At 39.6% G+C, this 20286-nt stretch overlaps 2 protein-coding genes across 3 annotated transcripts in view; one reads left to right on the plus strand and one right to left on the minus strand.

Annotated features, from left to right (window-relative positions):
• Positions 1–10617, plus strand: part of TMEM255A (transmembrane protein 255A) — a 50496-nt gene extending 39879 nt beyond the window's left edge. For both annotated transcript variants that reach the window (XM_077145643.1, XM_077145642.1), the window contains 2 exons: positions 457–600; positions 8099–10617. In XM_077145643.1, the coding sequence (XP_077001758.1) occupies positions 457–600; positions 8099–8257 (303 nt within the window). In that variant the 3' untranslated portion in view covers positions 8258–10617. The remainder of the gene's footprint in view (positions 1–456; positions 601–8098) is intronic.
• Positions 10311–18600, minus strand: ZBTB33 (zinc finger and BTB domain containing 33). Its single transcript, XM_077145636.1, has 2 exons — positions 18363–18600; positions 10311–15932 (listed from the first exon to the last, which is right to left on the minus strand). Exon 2 carries the CDS (start codon positions 15928–15930, stop codon positions 13915–13917), a length of 2016 nt encoding a protein of 671 aa, XP_077001751.1. The 5' UTR covers positions 15931–15932; positions 18363–18600; the 3' UTR covers positions 10311–13914.
• Between the last annotated feature and the right edge of the window lie 1686 nt (positions 18601–20286).

Below are 20286 nucleotides of genomic sequence, written 5' to 3' on the forward strand. Positions count from 1 at the left end.
TTTAATTGCATAAACTATTCTTTCAGCTTTTCCATGAGTTTGAATTTTTCAAAATAAAGTTGGGGAAAATGACACAAGTAATACATATTAGTTTAAAAACTTTGGAGTATATAGGGTAGAAAGTGAGCAGTCCCCTTTATCTCCTAATACTACTTGCCTCTCCAAAGAGACCCACAATTAACAGTTTGCTGTGAATCTTTCCAGATTAATTTCTTTGCATTTACAAACATACATACATATATAATTTGGGGGGGTCTTTTAAAACATAAATTGGAATCATGCTATATTGATATATCTGTGGCTTTTAAGCATTTTTTGACAATACATTCTGGACAACTTTCTTTGGCTATATAGGTCCACTTCATGGTTTATAATAGCTACATGGTATTCCATGATTTATTTAACCATTCTCCTAGTGATGGATGTTTATGTTATTTCTAATTTGTTTCTCTACAGAGCCCAACTCTCCCAGCACTGAACTGTTCTGTTGAAAATGCCCATCCAACTGTCTCTTACTATGCTCGTCCCCAAGTGGCATCCTACAATACTTACTACCATAGCCCTCCTCACCTGCCACCATATTCTGCTTATGATTTTCAGGTATGTTTCCAGAGAAAAAGAACTCTCCATTACCTTTGCTTTTTGCTCATACTCTCCTTTTCTCCTCCTGAATTCAATTAGGGAATCTTACCATCGTTTTCATAATATGTTTGAGGTAGCTACGCTTTCTATCCTTCATGGCCTTTAGCATCCTTTGGATACACGTGGCTAGCTGAAGGTTTATAAGCAGGGGGTGATGGGAGAGATGAGGAGGGTTGGAAAGGGATGAGAGGAGAAGAAACAGAAATGGAATAAAAAGAAAGAGGAGGTAGGAATGAGGTGTCCCAGATTGCCTTGACCTACATCAAGAAGAAGAAGACTTGGCTGAGAAGTGGTGGCTTATTATTATACCACCATGGACCCCTGTCCATCTGTAGCTTTTGTCATTCCTCTATCACAAGGAGCAGTCTAGCCCTGCTGCTTGGCACAAGAACATTCTGAGCCATACAAGAATTTGAATCAGACTGGTCATGAGGTGGAAGTCCCTTTATTTCATATTCGCCAGACTTTCTAACTACACAATGAAAATTTTTTTATAACACTTTCCTTTTTTTGCCTTACTATCACATAGGTCAGAGATGGTGTTACCAAATTTGCATTTTCCCATTCTCCTTTTAAGCTGAGACCAAGTACAGAACAACACAACAACAACAACAACAAAAGCACAGAGCACTGAACAAGGCACTTTGAGAAAATAAGTAAAATGGTCCCTTAGGCATTTAAAGTGATTGTAAACCCTGGACCATGGAAGAGTAGGGGTACACTAAAATCTAGTTGATTCAAAGTTGAGGCACCAGAGGAGATACCTTTGAAGGAAGGGAAGTTCATAATGATTTTGCTTCTTTTGACTAAGAGCACATGGATGCTCTAAGGGGACATAAAAGCAAAAATCTTTAGGGGTACTTCCAATTGACCAACCAGTTTAGGAATATGAAGCCCTTGGACAACCTAATTTCAGGTTCAGATTAACAAATAATTGAAACTGGAAAACCCTATTTATTTGAATAAAGTGCAGTTTTACTTTGATTTAGATACTATTTGGGGAGGTCTAGGACACTATGTTGCAATAATAATAAATAAAATGTGAAACTAGTCTTGTTCACCATATTTATTTATAAAATACATTAGTAGAACAAAGAGATGTCAAAGTTTGGAAACAATAATTTTAGAACTTGCTTTAAAGCGTACTGTATACACAGGTAGAAAACTCAGGGAACTTCTTACCCAAATAGGTGGTATAGACTAGAAAACATAAATAGGTTCCCTTTGAAAATAGATAGATAATTTCAGGAGCAACAGAGGCAATTTGAAGTCCTTTAAGAGAATGCAGTGTTGAAGCTAACACAAGGAGGGTCACCATTCCCTTGCGGCCCCTATAATAAAAAGTTATCCTGGGGCGGGCCGCGGTGGCTCAGCGGGCAAAGTGCTTGCCTGCTATGCCGGAGGACCTCGGTTCGATTCCCGGCCCCAGCCCATGTAACGAAAACGGAGAAACAAAATACAATAAAAACAAGAAAATGTTTAAAAAGATGTTTCCCTTTCTTCCTCTCTTCCTTCCTTCTATCCTTCCTTCCTTCTCTCTGTCTTTCCTTTAAAAAAAAAAAAAAAAAAAAAAAAAAGTTATCCTGGGATAGAGGGGCCACACATGGATCCAGCCCAAAAGTCCTCCTCCATTCTTATACTGAGGTAAATATAGTCATTCTAGGACTTTTCACTTTATAATGAACCCTTGAAGTAGGAACAATAATCTCCCCAGTGATGATTGCAGCAAACTCTAAGATCGGAAGCCCCTCTTACAGGGTATGAAGCCATTTCTCTGTCCATTGTTCCTCATTGAAGCCATATATCCCAGGGATGAAATCAAGATTGACAATGCCAACTGTGACCAAGGCTGTTGGTTTTAGTTCAACCATGTGTGTGTTCCCATGTGCTGGGCTGCACTGGGAGCTGTGGATATAGAGATTGAATAAGACAGTCCCTGCATCAAGAGATCAGTCTGGGAACTTGAGAAAGGCAGAGGACAACAGTAAGATAAATAGACTATTACCCAGAGTTCTATGGAAACCGAAAAACAGGGTAACTAACCCAGTGAAGGGATCCAGATCTAGCCACCTACCCCAAACTTACACTGTGGGCCTATAGCAGGGACGTCAGAGACTCGTGGAACCTCTACTACTTGACTTTTTAGGGAGACAGTTTTGTTAATATTGTCAAGGACCAAGAAATACAGTCTGGATATGCTCTGTACACATGCAATGGGCAACAAAATCATGTTGGTAGTGGAGAGGAGACACAATAACAGCATTATTCTGAGTGTATTTCCAGCTTTACATTCTAACACTTGAAACAGGGAGAAACAGTCCTTTTTCATGAAGGCTGGAAACAAAAATGGAAACATGACTTGGTTTATCAGCTCCTACAGGGCAGCCAGAGCAAGAGGCTATTTTAAGCTGGTATGGGAGGTCATTTGTGTGTGTTGGGAACCCCTTTCGCAGGAGCAAAATGGATGCTGAAGGTGGTCCATGGCTGCCAGTGGTGGCTGGTCCGCAAGCCCCCTAAGTTATGGGCTTTACTTGATTCTCAGCTTAGTTGAGTATAGCTGTGGATCTGCCAATGAATTATTCCAAAGTCTCTTTTGGAATATTCACTAGAGTTTGAATTTCTACAGGATCCTTTACCTTTTCATTTTCTCTGAAGATATCTTTTATCCTCCGGACAGCATAAGCACTGAAATGCTTGCTTTGTTGCAGCATCACACAGTAAATACCTAACACCTGTGTGTGTGGCTGGAGGCTGCCATTTTGGACAGGTCTACTATTTTTTAATAGCACCTCTAATTCATTGAGCACTATGTATCAAGCACTGTGCTAAGTACTTTACATATATTAACTCATTGAAGTCCTATGTGAGAAATATTACTGCCATCATCATTTTAAAGATAAGAAGATTTCACAAAGAGGGTAAGTGATCTCCCCAATGTCACAGAGGTGGTAAGTGGAGAAGCAAGGATTTGTACCCAGGTCTGTCTGACCCCAGAGCCCATGTTCTTATACTGCCTCAAGGGATTGGCTTGAGGAATTCTTTGTACAAGCTGTAACTTTGAGTGCAGCACAGATCTTTTCCCAGTTAGTTTTAGGATATTTTAAAACCTCACACTTTCTACTGGCTTAAATTATTGAGTTCCTAATGATAGCCTCATAAAGGGTCTCTTTATTCTTTCTTAATTATTAATTTATTGAATTTCTCTTTCCTGAAAAGGGATTCCCTTCCTTCATGCTTTCTCCAATCTAGAGGCCACTTGAACAGAAAAGAACTCTACTGGTTCTTTTCCTAGGCTCCACTGTTTATAGTTGTATTGTGTGGGTCTTGAGGGGTATGATTTTTAACTTATTAATTTCCCTCTAGAACTTAAATGTTTCTTCATTTTTGCACTTGAGTTGCGCTCTCTTTTGTTCACCAAGTCCCACTGCTTTATATATTTCATAGGAGGAAATACCAGTCTACCCAGGGAAACCAAGAGGCCAGGGGAATATCCACTTATGTTCCCATATAAATAAAAAGCAATCTGCAAAACACATACCTGTTCTGATAAAAAAAAAAAAAAAACACCAGAAACACAAATCTACCTGCAACCCCAAAAAAGCTAGAATTCCCTCTTCCTCTTCTCAGACTGTAAAATGGTCCATGTTACAGCCTGAAAATTGACATTTCTGGACTTTCTTCTGAATGACTACCCCATTTTGGTCATTTCCAGATAGGACAATTTATGTGAGTTTGGGTATCCTTTTTATGTTAAGGCTCATAGAAGGAAAAGGAAAGAGATGTTTTAACTTCTCAAATGCCATGTCCCTATTGGGTAGATGTCCAGTTAGGAAACTTGGAAAACATTTCTCATTGCCACTTGACCCTGAGAAAGGTATGAGTGATGAGCTTAGAAAAACAGGACTCTCAAACATTGGACTTCAAGGTATCCCTGCTTCTAGTGAGTACTCCATTCCCCAAAGCAGGAAAGATATATGCTGAGACTACATTAGCCTCCTTTACTTCTCGTTCCATTTGTGCTCCACTACCCCTTCAGCTTCAACCAAGTACTTCAAATTCTGTAGGGTAGAAAGCATCAGTTTCCACTTCTGCTAGGAAATTAAACCCAGCATAGCTCTATATAAAGCCCTCAAGAATGCCAGCCCTAATTCCCGGTCTGGCTTACTGGGTCAGTCTGCTCTAACCATGGATTGGTCCCTTTTCTGTCCATTTGGTGATCTGCCAAGTTTAAGCTTAAAACAAAAGTCTCAGCTTACGCAAAATGCAAACACCTCTGTTAATGCTTTTTATTAAATCACACAAGAATACTCTAGGTTTCATCTTAGCCACTAAAAATGACCCCTTATAAACTGGGCCCATTTAATAAAAGAATTGCTTTAATCATGTGGGAGGCAGTTTATGGCACAGGTTACCAGGAGCCTGAGAAAGTTTGCTGCTACTGACTTTCAACTTTTTCTCTTTTTTTTCCATTCTCCTTCCAAGTTTCTTCCATTCCTCTCCTCCTTTCTCTTGTTTCTGTCCCCCTCCTCTGACTTTTATTCCTTTTCATTTCATCCACTCTTCTCTCCATCTCCCCACTTTTAAGGCAGAACAGAGGAGGAATGCAGAGAGATCCTAGGATTTTGCCTTGGGGACATAGCATCTCTTCTTGGTAATGTTTATCACCCAGCCAGTTCCAGGGCTATTTTCAGAGTCACAGCCCCACAGGGCTCAGACAGAGAGAGGCAGTCCCTGACAGAAATGCACATTGGTCCTGAGAAGAGTGGGTCAGCCATCAGGCAGAGAAGAGACAGGCTAAAGGGGTTTCTAAACGAGTGGTGCTCCACTTTAGTACCATCAGTCTGTTGGTCACTTCAGCCTCTAAGCCTTAGCCCAGGAAGTCAGAGCTGATTAGGCCTGGCAGTGGACTATTTAGATGCTTTACTGCTTTTTATGCTTTGTGATGTGCAAGAAAGATTCAAAGCTCCTGTCTCCTGAGCTGCCCATCCCACTAATAAAGTCAGACTCTCAGGCAGGAACCAAAATGCACCAGGCTGTGCAGCAGGCCAGCTCCCCAGCTGTAACGAAGCCAAATCTCTCCCAAAGAGCCTGCCTGTTGCTAGGAAACTATACACTGGTACTGTGGGCATTTATTTATCTATATCTATCTATCTCTACCTACCTACCTACCTACCTACCTACCTACCTACCTACCTACCTACCTACCTACCTACCTACCTACCTACCACCTACCTACCTACCTACCACCTACCTACCTACCTACCTACCTACCTATCTATATCCCTCCCAAACCCCAAGGGTATATGGACCATAGCCAGTTACCTCCCTAGCTCTGCCAGGAGCCCTTCAATTTTATCCTTAAGACTCCCGGGAACCCCTTTTCTCCCACAACACTTCTTAAACATGAAACTGAAGAGTGAAAACCCAAGGGCCATTGTGCCACCCCCTTTTATTATCAAAGTTTACAACTGCCACCCATGGCAGTTGCTGCCCATAGAAGTCTTTTAATGCCTTCAAGAACAGAAATGCCTTTTAGTGCCTCCAAGGACAGAACTGCCATTAGAAGGTCTAATGTAGGAAATGTGCCTCTCCCTTCTGTGACTGCAAATATATAAAACTGGCCTCCTGATTCTCACCATCCCTACAGTGAGATTTAGAAGGGCAGAATACCACATGCCCAAGCACAGAGATTCTTGTTCCTGAGAGTTTTTGCTCTCCTCTCTGGTTAAAGGAGAATGAAGAAAGAGACAGAAAAGGGAGGGAGGGAGAGGAGAAAGAGAGTTCTGGAGTGTGGAGTAGAAAACTAGGAAATCACTACACTGATACTTTAAGAAAGGCATCTTCTTGGAGGGAGGAGAAATACTGAGATTTAGGAAGAAATCTGTCTTGTCTTAAGTCCACTGCCTCAAGCTATTTTGCCGTTAAGGAGTCTTCAGGTTCTATGACCCTATTATTCCTTCACTCAGGTAAGATAATGTATGGAGTGAGGAAGGGGGCGAGGTGGAGGATGGCAGCTACAGTCTCTGCTCAGACCTAACATTATGTGGTAGGGGACAGATATTCCAGTGGATCAAACAAGACCTAGAACCTAGACATCCCTTTCCCAGGGGTGTAGAGGTCAGGAGTAGGGATGAGGAGAATCAACCAAGGGGTCTCACGCTCAACAAACCTCATGTCAAGGCTCACTCTAGATTGCCCCAGGCCTGGCAAAATGAAAGTCTACTCAGACTCTTAGGCCAGCAGAACAAAGTAAAGGCATGAACTCTTGAGAAATTTTGGTGTAAATGGGTCTTTTTTTTTCACCAGCTCCTCCTAGAGCTAAGACACAACAAAATAATTGCAGGCCACCAGCTCTGTTTGCTGGTTTATGTTTGCTATTCTTAAGTCTCCTTCAGCCATCAGGCTTCACCTGAGCCCTGCCCCACCACTGAAGCAAGGCAACAGTACCCACAGATTGTTACCCTATTCTTTGAGATTTTATTAAAAAAACAAACAAAACATGTAAGCCCATCTGATATACTCCTGAAGTTATATTAATTCATTTAACATTTATAGAGCACCTATGCCTTTCCAAACACAGTTCTAAAGTCGAGGAATACAGCAATGAACAAAACAGGCCACCTCTCCTTAAGCATGAAAATCATTCAGTTCAAGGGTGTACATGGGTCAGGGAAAGAGAAGCAACAGCAAATGACTTCTCACATGTGGAGATTCACTGAGTATTTTTATCCATGTTCCCTCCCCTCCTAAAGACTGCCAAAGTTAGACAACATAAAGTAAAATTGAATCATCAGTGTCTCTCTGCAACCTGACAAATTGCTCGTCCTTTTTACCATTGGTATTCCCACTTCCATAACTTTGTTCTTCTTTGGTCTCCAACTACAGTGCACTTGGAGGTGATGGGGCAGCAGTTAAGGTGAAAGAGAAAATGTTGAACTTAGGAGTCAGAAGACGCCACTTAACCTCTCTGACCTTAATTGTTGTTAAACTATGAACTGGGCTACTGACCACTCTACTACCTCCCTGTGGTGTATTCTTATAATAAAGACTACCATTAAAATGTTCTTAAGGCCGAAACTACCATTTTTGAAGACTAGTTGAGATGCTGTTGCCATAGCTCAGGGGAGAGTTATTGAAGGTTTGAATGGTAAATATGGAAAAGGGAGTGATGGATTCAAGAAATACTGCAGAAGCAACAGGATTGGGCAACTGACGGGATGTGGAGTTCAAGGGGAGAGGAAGATTCCAAGATATCTCTGCATGAGGTCTCCAGCCTGGGAGAGTGAGAGAATGTGGGGCCACCTGATTCATGCCTTTCATTAACTTTGTGAGGCTTAAGATCTCTTTGTCATTCCACACAGAAGCAAACTTGTTCGTATTCATTTTTAATTAGTAATGACTGTCCAGGAAATTGCAAACTCACTGCCTAACTTGATGTTTTATTTTTATTACACAGCATTCCAATGTCTTTCCATCCTCTCCTCCCTCTGGACTTTCTGACGAGCCCCAGTCTGCCTCTCCCTCGCCCAGCTACATGTGGTCCTCAAGTGCTCCACCCCGTTACTCTCCGCCCTACTATCCACCTTTTGAAAAGCCACCACCTTACAGTCCCTAAAGAGGAATACCTGCTGGCTATTGAGATTATTGTGGCTTTTGTATTTCTGCTTTAGTGGAAGTGTGTAGGGTACAAAATTTAAAGTGTGATGCTTATGCATAGTTTAAAGTTTTACAATGGCCTGTCTGGCTAGGGAAAAATAGGGATGAAGCTTATTTGTTATCAGTGCAGAGCAGAAATGGCTAGGCAGAGCTCAGGGCTTCCAAGACGGGCTGCTCACAGTGTCTAAGCAAGGCTGGGGAGTCAATCCGGAAAGAAACTATGTTTGGACCTGCATTACCCACTGACTCCACCTCTGTATTCAGCAGAAGCCTGGTTGCCATCTGTTACACTTTATGTAAAAGGAGTGTTGTCCTCAGGCTCCTGGCAGATGGCCACCCTAGTCCCTCAATTGAGGCACCTGGCTTATAGGCCCTATCTCTCCCTACCACTAATGTCATTCCCTAAGGAAAATTTCCCAGCTGACAAGGCTACACAGTAGTTCCAGTACAGAGAGTTCTGGCTAAGATTTTGTTTGCTTATGTCTGGATGTTGGAAAAAAGCTGCCCATATCTCTTACTCCTTTCTTCTCTGTGAGTATTGTAAAAATGGCTATTGTGACCATTTAGCTCAGCTTTTTGTTATTGGTACCTCCTAAAGGGAAAAGTGCAATATTCCCTCATCTTGAGTAGTGGGGAACGGGATTGATTGTTCAGGAAGCACTGAGAAACACAGGGTAACATGAGATGTTTTAAGTAGATCTCAGAAATACATCTGATAATTTAGGAGACAGTGGTTCTGCCACAAGTTGCAGTACTACAAAGTACACTTGCTACAGGAAATATAAAGCTTATGGTTAAAATTCAGAGTTAAAAAAATGCTAGATTAGGATCTTGGGTCATGATATGAATTGTTTCTAATCTCTGTGACTATTTAATCTTCAAATATTGTGCTTCAACCCCTGCAAACCGCACGTACCCTGCACACCACTCCAAAAGAATCATCTGTATTTTAAAGCCACCACTCTTACTGGTCCCTTTTTCTGTTGAGACCAATCATGACAACATTCAATACAAGATTATGAGAGTATTACAATGCCGCTTCAAGTCTGCAAAACCTCAAATGTAGCCAACTCGATAAATTCCTTTTTTATTTTTGGGGGGTACATGGGCCAGGAATCAAATCTGGGTCTCCCGCATGGCAGGAAAGCTTCCTCCCACTGAACCATCCATGCACCCAAATAAATTCTTAAGTGTTATTGTAGATTTAATACTCATCTGGCACATAAGTATTGTTCTTTTAATTATACATAGCTTCAAACCATCAACCTGATGAATTTAAAACACTTTGGCATTCATGCCTTCACTTCAGAACAAACACTTCCATTGGGATTTTATGTTAACCTTTGGATTGACTGATATAAAGGAAGATTGATAATCCTACACTTGCATAATGTAACAATACAGGGGCTACAGGAGGGTACCTAATTAAACAGTTTTGTGAATACAGAACACACACTGGGAAATTTTCCAGCCAATTTTGCTACCTCCACACTTGACAGATTAAAGGTAGCAGACAAATGCTGGTGCTCCCATCTACCTTGTAGACACCCAGCCATCAAGAATCATCAAGGCACAACAAAGTGCACTCACTGTTCATAGTAAATGTTTGCAAAACATTCAACTCTCAGCATCATGAATGTTGTCATCCAGATTTCAGATCTGAAACACTATAATCCTTTTGCATTAAACAAAATTACTATTATTTTCTACAGTTCTGAGCATATTAAAATTCTATTGGATTTCAAATAGAGACTAATCAACAATTGGCTTACTATATAAATATCAACTTGTAATATGCAATGAATTTTTTTTGCCATTTACACCTTACCTTTTGCTTTAATGAATGTGTACAGGTATTTAATTTTTTAAAAGGCACCATTACACAGTATATCCAACATTTATCACATTTCTTAAAGTGTTAAGATTCTATGACTCATTTCTATGTATTTTTCTTACTTTACAAAATAACTTGAAAGTATAGATTTTGTAACACTTAATTTGAGCTTCTTTTTTTATTACATTGAACTATATAAAGTGCACGTTACCTTAGAACAATTAATATTTGCTGCTTTACTCTTTTGCAAAACATTTGCGGTAATGAAGGAATTTGTATTTCCAATATGTACCTTGACTGCATTTTGTAATATTTACTGCTTTGTTCCTAATTCTGCTTTAAAGTATTGAACTGGGCATGGAAACATTAAAACATTAATCCAGAACTTGTATTAACTGGATGTTGCTTAAAATCTGTATCACTGCCATGTTTAAAACCAGATTGCTTTTGTGATATTTCAAATTAATAAAACTATCCTCCTCCTTATCCACTTATATGTGTCCTCCTGGCATCTACAAAAGTATAGCAAACTCTCTATAACAACTGACAGCAGCTGACTCACTTTTGACTACTATGGCTCAAGGTAAATGGGATGTCATCAACCGACACATAAAACGTAATGGGAAATGTTGCCATGCTGTCATCAGAAGTATACCTCCAATCTCCTGCTATAGAAATCGAAAACCAATAAAATATAAATGTCTATATAATTTATGAAAGATAACCTTGTAAGAAATACACTCAAAATTTAGAATTAAAACATTTTATTTCTGCTGTAAGAAGCACTAAAAACTAATATCAGGTAACGATTAATGAAAAGTAGAACTTAAAGTCATGATATGGGAAGGCTATACAAGAATGACTATTACAGTGTTGAGGGAAATGAACAAGGTTTCACATGAATAACAGAGCAGAGGAAGCCAGTGTTGTCGAATTGGCATTTGAATATGCATGCCTTGATAATACAAAATACCTTGATCAATTTTTACTATTTATCTTTTTGTAAAGATAAAAAATGAGGCATTAGTTCCTCATAGTAGCCGTATGTGGGGGATTTTTACCACCAAAATCATAACACGTAAAACATATTTTAAAGTTAGATTTGCAAGACTGCTATGGCATTTAAAAATAAGTTGTTTAGTTGGTATATTACACACCTATATGCTATATAGTTATCCAAAGTTTGTATGAAATTTTTATAACCCCTGCATTTGTAGGGCTAATAAAAGTTTAACAACCCCCCAAAAAAATAGTTGCTTAGTTTGAACATTTTCAGAAATGTCATTTCTTTTAACAAATTACTATTCTAAACAGTCCCTACCCAGAATATTTACAGGTAATTTAGCATTGGAGCAAATTTGAAGCCAACCTGAAAGAAAAAAAAATCTAATAGCCAGAAAACGAAATATAAAGTAGAAGAACTCCACAGTAAATCTTAAACAGAGTCTTACTAATAGATTTACAGCCCAGTAAATACTGGGTGGGAAGGGTTTTAGCCCCAAAGGAGTCTTCCACATGAACTTCAGACCTTGGATATGGAAACTTCACCTAGGAAAACTGAAGACCCTGAGACACATGCAAGTAAGAGTTCTCTGGCAAAAAACACATTTAAAAGTTAATTTTTCCAGTTTCTTCCTCCCAAAAAACTCCAGAAGACACCTTTAGTAGGCAGAGAGTTTAAATTTATATTCAGAACTACAAAGAGCCCAGCAGCAGCAAATCATTATATCCACATTATTCATAATGGATAGTTTTCCACAGTAGAATTAACTCCTGGTTTTGTCATAAGAGGCTAATAGAAACTACCAGGTTTTATTGTGACAAACTAATTTATCTAGCAGTTAAGTCTGAAAGGTCTGGAAGCTCTGCTGGCATTAGCATCTTTCACAATTGTAGAAGTAATTATGTTTTAACTGGTGAAATAGCACTAATAAAACTCAAATTTCCAATGAAAACATTTCAGAGTGCACCCTATAGTCAAGGAGTAATGTTATCAATTATCTACACAGAGAGAAAACAGCTATTGTGATTCCAGAGATCACAGGCTTATGGTAAAGCTAATTTCAAATTTTCCAAGGGTTAGTTTACAGAATGGTTTGAAGGTCCTAGACTCACAGAACAGAAAACAGATATACATCACTCTATCCCTTGGTAAGCAAAGATTTTTCTTTCTCCTTGTTTTGTTGCAAATACTGATGATACCTGAATCCATCAGCTACCAATTTAAGAAGCTCTGAAACCATTATTTTTAAATCCAGCTTACCATCAGAAGAATGATGTATGTATGAGAAATTATGATTAAAGCTTTAAGTTCAGAGTCAAGAAATAGACTATTTTTAAAAATATAAGTCAAGGAGAAAGAAAATACTACATTGAATTAAGAATATTTAAACAAGGTTACAAATGACTAATAACTATGTACAACAATATTTCTTTCAGTTATCTATTAACTTTTTTCATTTGCAAAAGTCATTTACAGAAGTTCAACAAGTCTGTTATAAATGCTAGGCTATACATTTGTTCCAACCCGCTCGCTTTTAGTACTAGTGCTTCAATGATAAGTTTTGATCTTATTTTCTAAGTGTTTAAATATCATTTTAAAAGGAATAAAGGTGCTATTTATTGTTCTCAAACTAAATATGAATTGACAAGCCTATAGAACATTTCATATGTAGTTTCCAATTACAGCAATTTGCAGATGGAATGGGACTCATTTTAGGAGTAAAAACCAAAAAGGTCTTGCCAAAAGGAAAATACTAGATCACTGAGTTGAATATTTCAAATGAAATTTTCCTATTAGAATTCTATGTAACATGAACATTTAAAAATAAATGCCAGTAGCTTCCTGCCCAGAATATGTAGAAGTCTCATTTATGATATGTAGAAGTCTATCATTTATAGATTTATACATAATTAGTCATTTGGTGGTGTTCAGATTCAGAAATCTGAAAAATTTTATACAAATATTTTAACCATAATGAGCAAATAGAACTCTCCACTCAATTCCATTTTCTGTCTCTATCATGTAAGAGCACAGAATTCAAAATAAATGTTGCAGACTTTTTCATCTACTATCTGCATTATGGAAATTTGTTTTTCCGTTAAGTATTTTTCCCTGTTGCAAAGGTATACAGTGGTCCAGCCACCTGTCTTTTCCAGATTATGGCAGTAAAAGCAAGCCTTATTCTAATTAGCCAAGACTAATCCATTCTTCAGATGACAGACTTAACTGCATGGCCAATTTCACAAGGGATAGGGGTTTGCTATTCATCTGGACTAGTGGAATACATACCAAGTGGAGTTATTCTGAAATTTTCCAGAACAACTTTACAAGTTCTTGTTTACATTTTATGCCATATACAAGACACAACACATTTAGAGTCTCAATGTTAACAAAATTGAGAATCAGTAAAGTGCTAACATGGAAGGGGAACATTGTAAGATGTACTAGGGTATGCTAATACTCCAGTATTTTCAATGAACATTCAGACTGCTTCAAATTCTATTCAGAAAACTATCTCTCCAAGCTATTTTTTCCTCTTTTAAATGAGTCAAAAGCTAACTACATAAACAGATACTTGGGTGGGAGGACTTCTCTCATTCTCTACCCAAACTTTTAGAAAAATTTGCTTCTAAAACTGATCAACAAATAATCCAATTAGATTTCTACCTTCAGATGTGGCAGATCAAATTAATTTATTTTTGCTTTAACTTATTTTACAGGTCTTCTGAAACCCCTGCCCCTTAACCCAAACCAAAACTTTCTAATATTTCAAAGGAGTTCAATAAGATTCTGGTATTATAAATTCAAACTCAGTACTGCCATCTGTTACATTCTGTTTAAAAATTGAATCATTTTCCTGCTGAATAAAAATATCTTCCCAGGACATTGGCTTGCTCTGAGTAGATGTGGTCCCTACTGGAGGTTCTTTACCAGCATCAACCTTATACCCAATACCATCATCCTTCATTACAGGCATAGTGCTTGACCTATCAGAAAGGTATGCATATTGTCTGATCTGTAAAGACTTGCATGGATGTAAACGATAAAGCTTTGAGTCTCCAGAAGGATCTTGACTATGAACTGACTTTATATGTGAAGACATAAACTGATAGTTGATGAAAGATTTGCCACAGGCCAAACACTGATACCTTCGCTCCCCTGTGTGATGAATTTCATGCTTTGTGCGATATTCTGCCAGAGGAAACACCTTCTCACAGTAACGGCAGGGATATTTCTTCTCCCAAGAATGAATGTTAAAATGTCTCCGCAAGCTTGTCAGACAGACATACGATCTTTTGCATACAATGCAGATATAATAGACCCTTCCATCTACTATTAACTCATAGTGATCATCATGTTTTACCTTCATACGTTTGTTTGCTGTGTCACCGCCAGATGTTTTGGGTACCTCATTCTCAAGTCTGGCTTCCCCTTCGTCAGGATCATCTTTAACGGGGATCACAATGTCATAAGTATCTTCACCAATATTTGCATAAACTTTGCAACCAGTCGACAAGCCTTCAATTTCGGTAGCTGTATCTAAAGTAATGATCTTCTGGCCCTCCATTAGATGTTTTGATCCTAAACCAGGATCATTAGTGTTTCTAGTAATTATATCTGAAATTTTCAAAGAATTGGAAAGTGGTTCTTGCAAAAGTGTAGGAATCTGCATCTTCTGTATCAATGATCCATCAAAGGTGCTGTCTTGGGGGATATCAGCCTGTGGAACCAAAGATGTGTTACTGACTGCTGAGTCTGGACTGGAGCTAATAGTGTCATCATCATCATCTATAATTTCCTCCTCTTCCTCCTCGTTGGCCTCATTTCCTTTTAAAACAGCACTGTTTGGTGGCTGCTGATTCTGTACAAGTAAATTGATTGACGAAGACATATGATTTGGAAGTGAAGAACTGACATTTGATGGTGTAGTAAGTGGTGTCTCATTTAACAAAATAATGTTGGGAGTCAGATGTGTTGGGGCTGAAGATACCAGCAATTTTTCACTTCCTTGTGTTTGGCTCAGAGTTGCTTGATTCACAGAAGTAGGAAGTTTCTGAGTTGGTGTGATATTTGATAAAGGGGGAGAGTTATTGCTAGCACAGGGTGCAACCTCTGAAATAGCAACAGAGCCTGGGTTAGGCTGGACCTGTGCCACTGTATTGTTACTCGGCAAAGTCTGCTTTGCAGGCAGAATCTCAGAGCAGAAAATGACGTCATCATCATCATCATCCGAATCAGTCACAATAATCTTTTTAGTTTCATAATCTTCAGCAGATAAAGAAAAAGACTCTGTTATAATAGGCATTATAGTGGCCCCATTATCTTGGGCCTCATCTTTTGACTTTTGTATTTCAAGGTTCTTGTCACTAGAACCAGGAGGTAAGATCTCTGCATTACCATCCTGAGCTGTACCTGAGATGCTTTTAACCTGTGACAATGGTACACCAAGCTCTGCTATAAATTTAACTCCTAATAACTGCCCTGATTTAATTAACTCATCAAGTAAATCTGATCTAACACGGACGATTTTAGAACTATAAATATAATTGAGAATTTCTGCAAAGATTTCTGCTCTTATAAAGCTCAGTTCAACAACTTGCCCAGCAACTGCAAAGAGCTGATGGAAGTATGTACTAGAAGCTGAAAGAATATTCCTATGGGCCCGGAATTTTCGGTCTTCCACAATAACAGTAACATCGCAGAAGAGTCCATGGCCACGTTGCTCATTCAAGGAGTTCAGTAGACTGCCAGAGTACTGAGTGTCTGTAGCAGAAATAAGTTTTCTACTCTCCATATCTATAAGAGAAAGGAGGAGGAGGGGTTGGGAGAGGGGCAGGATTAGGGAGGAAAAACAGAAGTACTTAATCATTCAGAATTTAAGCCACAAAATCATTAGTTCATTCAAGTTTTAACTGAAGTTTGGTATAACTTTTTGGCTTTTATATAAATTGTTCATACAGGCTAGTTTTTGGACCATATGTCAACATAAATCTTACGACATTCTCCCAAGAAGTGTCACACAAGTTTTAAATTGCTCTTCGGATTCGAAGAGTACTGTTCATAGTCACCTTCCTTTGAAAGTCAGATACACCCATTACCACTAAGCAATTTTCAAGGTTAATTTTCTTATTCCTCAATTTTGGGTCTTCTCCTCAAGACAAGTTAAGAGTTAACTTTTCAATTTCTTAAAAATTTGATCATGCATGTATAGAAGTTCTTTCATCTGTAAATGAATGACTCAACTGTCAGAAAAGCTTTTAAGTGTGTGTAATACTGAGTTCGAAATACATACTCTTCCAAAATTTTAACTAATCTTATCTTTAAGAACATTCGAAAGCTACTCCCTGCAGCCAATAACTGAATCAGCATTTAAAACCACTGACAATTATTACCCAACTTCCTATTATTTTTCTCTTATTTAAATTGAAGTGCTTCATCCTGATGAACTATATCAAACATCTTTCTACCCTCTCCTTTTTCTTCATCCCCTTGCCTTTTCCCCTACCTCTCTACCTTTACAATCTCTGAGGCAGAATGTTAAAAATTGTGCCAACTGGAGTCAATAGATGCTATTGTGAAAACAATTAGACAAAGGAAAAGGAAAGGTTATTATTTCTTAATGCTTTTTGGCACGGAAACATAGAACACTTTATTTCATTGCTTGGTAAAGAATTATGTGCATTGATACAAGAACTTTTTTCACACCAAATAAGCTAGTGAAGATTAAAACATAAGAGCAGACATTACCCTAGAAAAGAGGGAGAGAGAATAATACTAAATAACATTGCTGTGTACCACCTCCAAAACACTTTTGAACTTCACAGAAGATATTCCCAGTAACAATGATGCTAAGAGTTGATAGAAAAAAGCCCATGTATATGCATATGTATAATTTAATACTACATATTAATATTAACAATTAGCTAATAAGTACTTGTGGTAAAGAAACATTTTTTTCTATTAATAATCGTTCCCTTTAAAGTTACCAAAATAGTAGCACTGTCACAGCGCTTAAGTTATGAGCAATATTAGACACGTGCAGAAGGTAGAACGTCTCAAATACCTTCTGAATTTTTCAAAACTATGGCTTAGGAACAAAAAGTAGGCAAGAAGTCTACAAGCCATGTATTTAAAACATCATCTATGAGAAGGTGTTCCTTGTTAACATATCCAAAGAATTCCAGGTTGTCATAAAGGCATTCATCGGAAAGGGTGACCTTTGGACAACAACCAGGATTTCCGAAATAAGGGGATTTCGGCAGAAGTCACTTTTAAGTAGACAGGTTTTCTGAGTACAGTCCCCCGATTTTTGTCTTTTGCGAATAGGATTTTTCCAACGTACGCACGCGTCAAGTGTACGCGTCCAGGTGACACTGGCACTTGGTTTCATTTTGTTTAGATTTCCCCTCCTCCCGGTCAGGGTGGGCCCGGGGACAGCACAAGTCGGTCAGAACCAACCCCAAATTTGCGACCTGGTCGTGGAAAAGCAAATTCCGCATCATTGCCAGGCAAATTCCTTGACCGAGGGCAGGTGAAGGAGGAGTTGGTCAAGAGAGAAAAAAGCTGAAAACCACCGGTCAGAAGAGTGAAACAATCCGACACGCGGCTCCCCTGCAGCAACTGAACCCCATCTCCCCTCCTCCACCTCCCTCTTCTCCATCTGCACCCAGCCGGCAGCAACCTAGCTTTTTAACCCCCATTCCCTTGAAAAGACGGCTTCTTGCAAATACAGACAGAAGTGCAAACAGCAGCGTGAGGGCGGGGGAATAAGGGGTGCCTGGGAAAGAAGCTGGCAAACAGATGGGTGGGGTGTTGGGGGAACCGAGGCGAAGCAGGCGGCATTGTTATGCCCCGGGAAGGGGACGATGGGCCTGGCAGAAAACCTCTAAATCCAAGTGGGGACTAGGAAGAGAAAAAGCGACATCAAAAGGAAGGGAGAGGGGCGAGAAAAAAGCCAAGAGGGTGTCTGCGGCGGGCTTCCTACGCCCCAGGCCTAACCGGGGCACCGGAAGCCCCTCTGGCGGCGAAAGGGACGCCGCCACGGCCCTCCGGGTTCGTCCCCTCCTTCACTCCGTGGCCCACACAAAGAAAGGGCCGGAGGAACGCAGCCTCCAGCTCCGCGGCTTCCTGGTTCAAGTGAGGAGAACGCAAACGCCGGCGCGGCCCAGAGAACGAGGAAGCAGGCGCGCTTCTTCGCCCCCTCCCAGATCCGGGTTGGGTCCTCACCTGCTTCCTCGCACCGCCGGTTTTCCTCGTCGGGCCGCGCCGAAGGGTGGGAGTCCTCCGACAACAAGAAGCCGAACTCCCCGGCGGTACTGCTCCTTCTTTAAACGTCGCTCCAGTCTTGGTCGACGTCGACGCCGTCTCCGCTGCTGCCGTAGCCGTTACAGCTGCACAGGGCCGCCAACAGAGGGCACAGCGCGAGGGCGAAGGGCGGAACTCAACGTCCCCCCCCCCGCACCCCACCTCCTCTTCCGAGCGCAGTTCGGGTCTTTCCGGAAGGGCCCGAGCTCTTGGAGGCTCCGCTTCCGCGCCCTTCTCAACCTTCCGCTCTGTCCGGAAAGGGGCGGAGGAAGACTGGGAAGCTCTGGAAGGGTTTGGCTCTTTCCGGAGGGTGAAAGGGTGGGAAAAGGGAACGGGAAAGACGGAATGATGCGGCCGCAAGTGACTGGAGTGGAAAGAAAGCTGGTCGCTTTCATCTCAAGACAGTGCGCGTCTCTAGGGTACAAAAGCTTTTAGAGACCGTGCAGATTTCATTTCGGTTGCAATTTTGGATCTGCTCTATTAGCGTGTTTGTTTACGCGATAGACCACCTGAAACTGGAATCTGAAGAAATATAATACAAATAAAATTTGTCAGCGCATTATGATAATTCATGTGCTAAGATAAGTCAAAAACTGCATTACAGTGTCTACTTTTAAAAAAGAAATCTAGTGTTTGGACAACTATCTTATTTGAACACCAAATGATGCAGTAAAATATTGATTACTTCACTTCACCTATTTCATTTCATTTCGGTTTATGGCCGCCTGTTTGATCTCCAGCAAACCCTATATTAGGATCTGTGAAACACAAAAATAAATAAGCCAAGGTCTCTATTTTTTCAAAGAGTTCAGTCGATAGGCACGCAGTCGCGGATAAAAGTTTTAGTACAAGGTGTGGAAGTACGGAGAAGGGAATAGCAAACAATGTTGCCACTTGAATTGTATCTTGAAAGATAACACTTGCGTTGTTAATTTATCATTATTTCCATAGCATTTCATCCTCTGAGGACTTTAGTGTCTGACCTATGGTAGGTGTTCAAAATTGTCAATGAATGAATGAATGAATATTAATTAGTTGTGAGTTGCATCACTTTAAAAAATCTTCTTGTAACGCACTTCTGAGAACCATGATGAATGAAGCAATGAGGTGGGTATTTGGAGAGTAAAATATTTTCCTGTAGGCTGTTTATTGATCACATTCAATTAAGAAAACAAATAGCCTTTTCTGCAGCAAATGAAGGCCGCTCATTACATTCATTTTTTAAAAAAAGATATGTATAGGATAATATTGCATTGGCTTCCAAAAATTTGAATTGACTTCTATTTACCTTTCAGTCAGAATCCCTGTGCCTATGTCCTACAAAAATCTTGCTGGAATTGTCCGTCTGGTCATTCCAGAGTTAGAACATAACTACATTTAATTTTCTACGACATGAAACCAGACAGAACTGTCATCAACTATCCTCACTAAAATAGTTTACATTCTCCTGTACAAAGTGAAGCCAAATAGTAAAGCATCAGAGTGATGTAATATAGTTGTATTTTCACGTGGAAATAAATTCCTTAAGCTCTTCTCACGATGTTCTATTGTGATAAAATAACCTATGTGGGAATTACTGTATAATCAGTTTTTTATTAGGACTTAAACTTTTGAAAGTTCAACTACTTAATATAAAGACATTTTGGGGTAAATAAGAGTGCACAGCTACAAAAGAAACTTGAATTGATGGTGGTATTTTCCTGGCAACTGAACAATTAAGAAAACTAGTTATCAGCGTAATGACAATTTTCCTGAGTCATCATTTCCGAAAATTCAGTAGAAAAAAAATCCGAAGAAACAGGAAAACTTATATCTTGAAAATTTAGGATCTATTTATCTTTCAGTA

The sequence above is a fragment of the Tamandua tetradactyla genome, chromosome X (genome assembly GCF_023851605.1).
Source record: "Tamandua tetradactyla isolate mTamTet1 chromosome X, mTamTet1.pri, whole genome shotgun sequence".
NCBI lineage: Eukaryota > Metazoa > Chordata > Mammalia > Pilosa > Myrmecophagidae > Tamandua > Tamandua tetradactyla.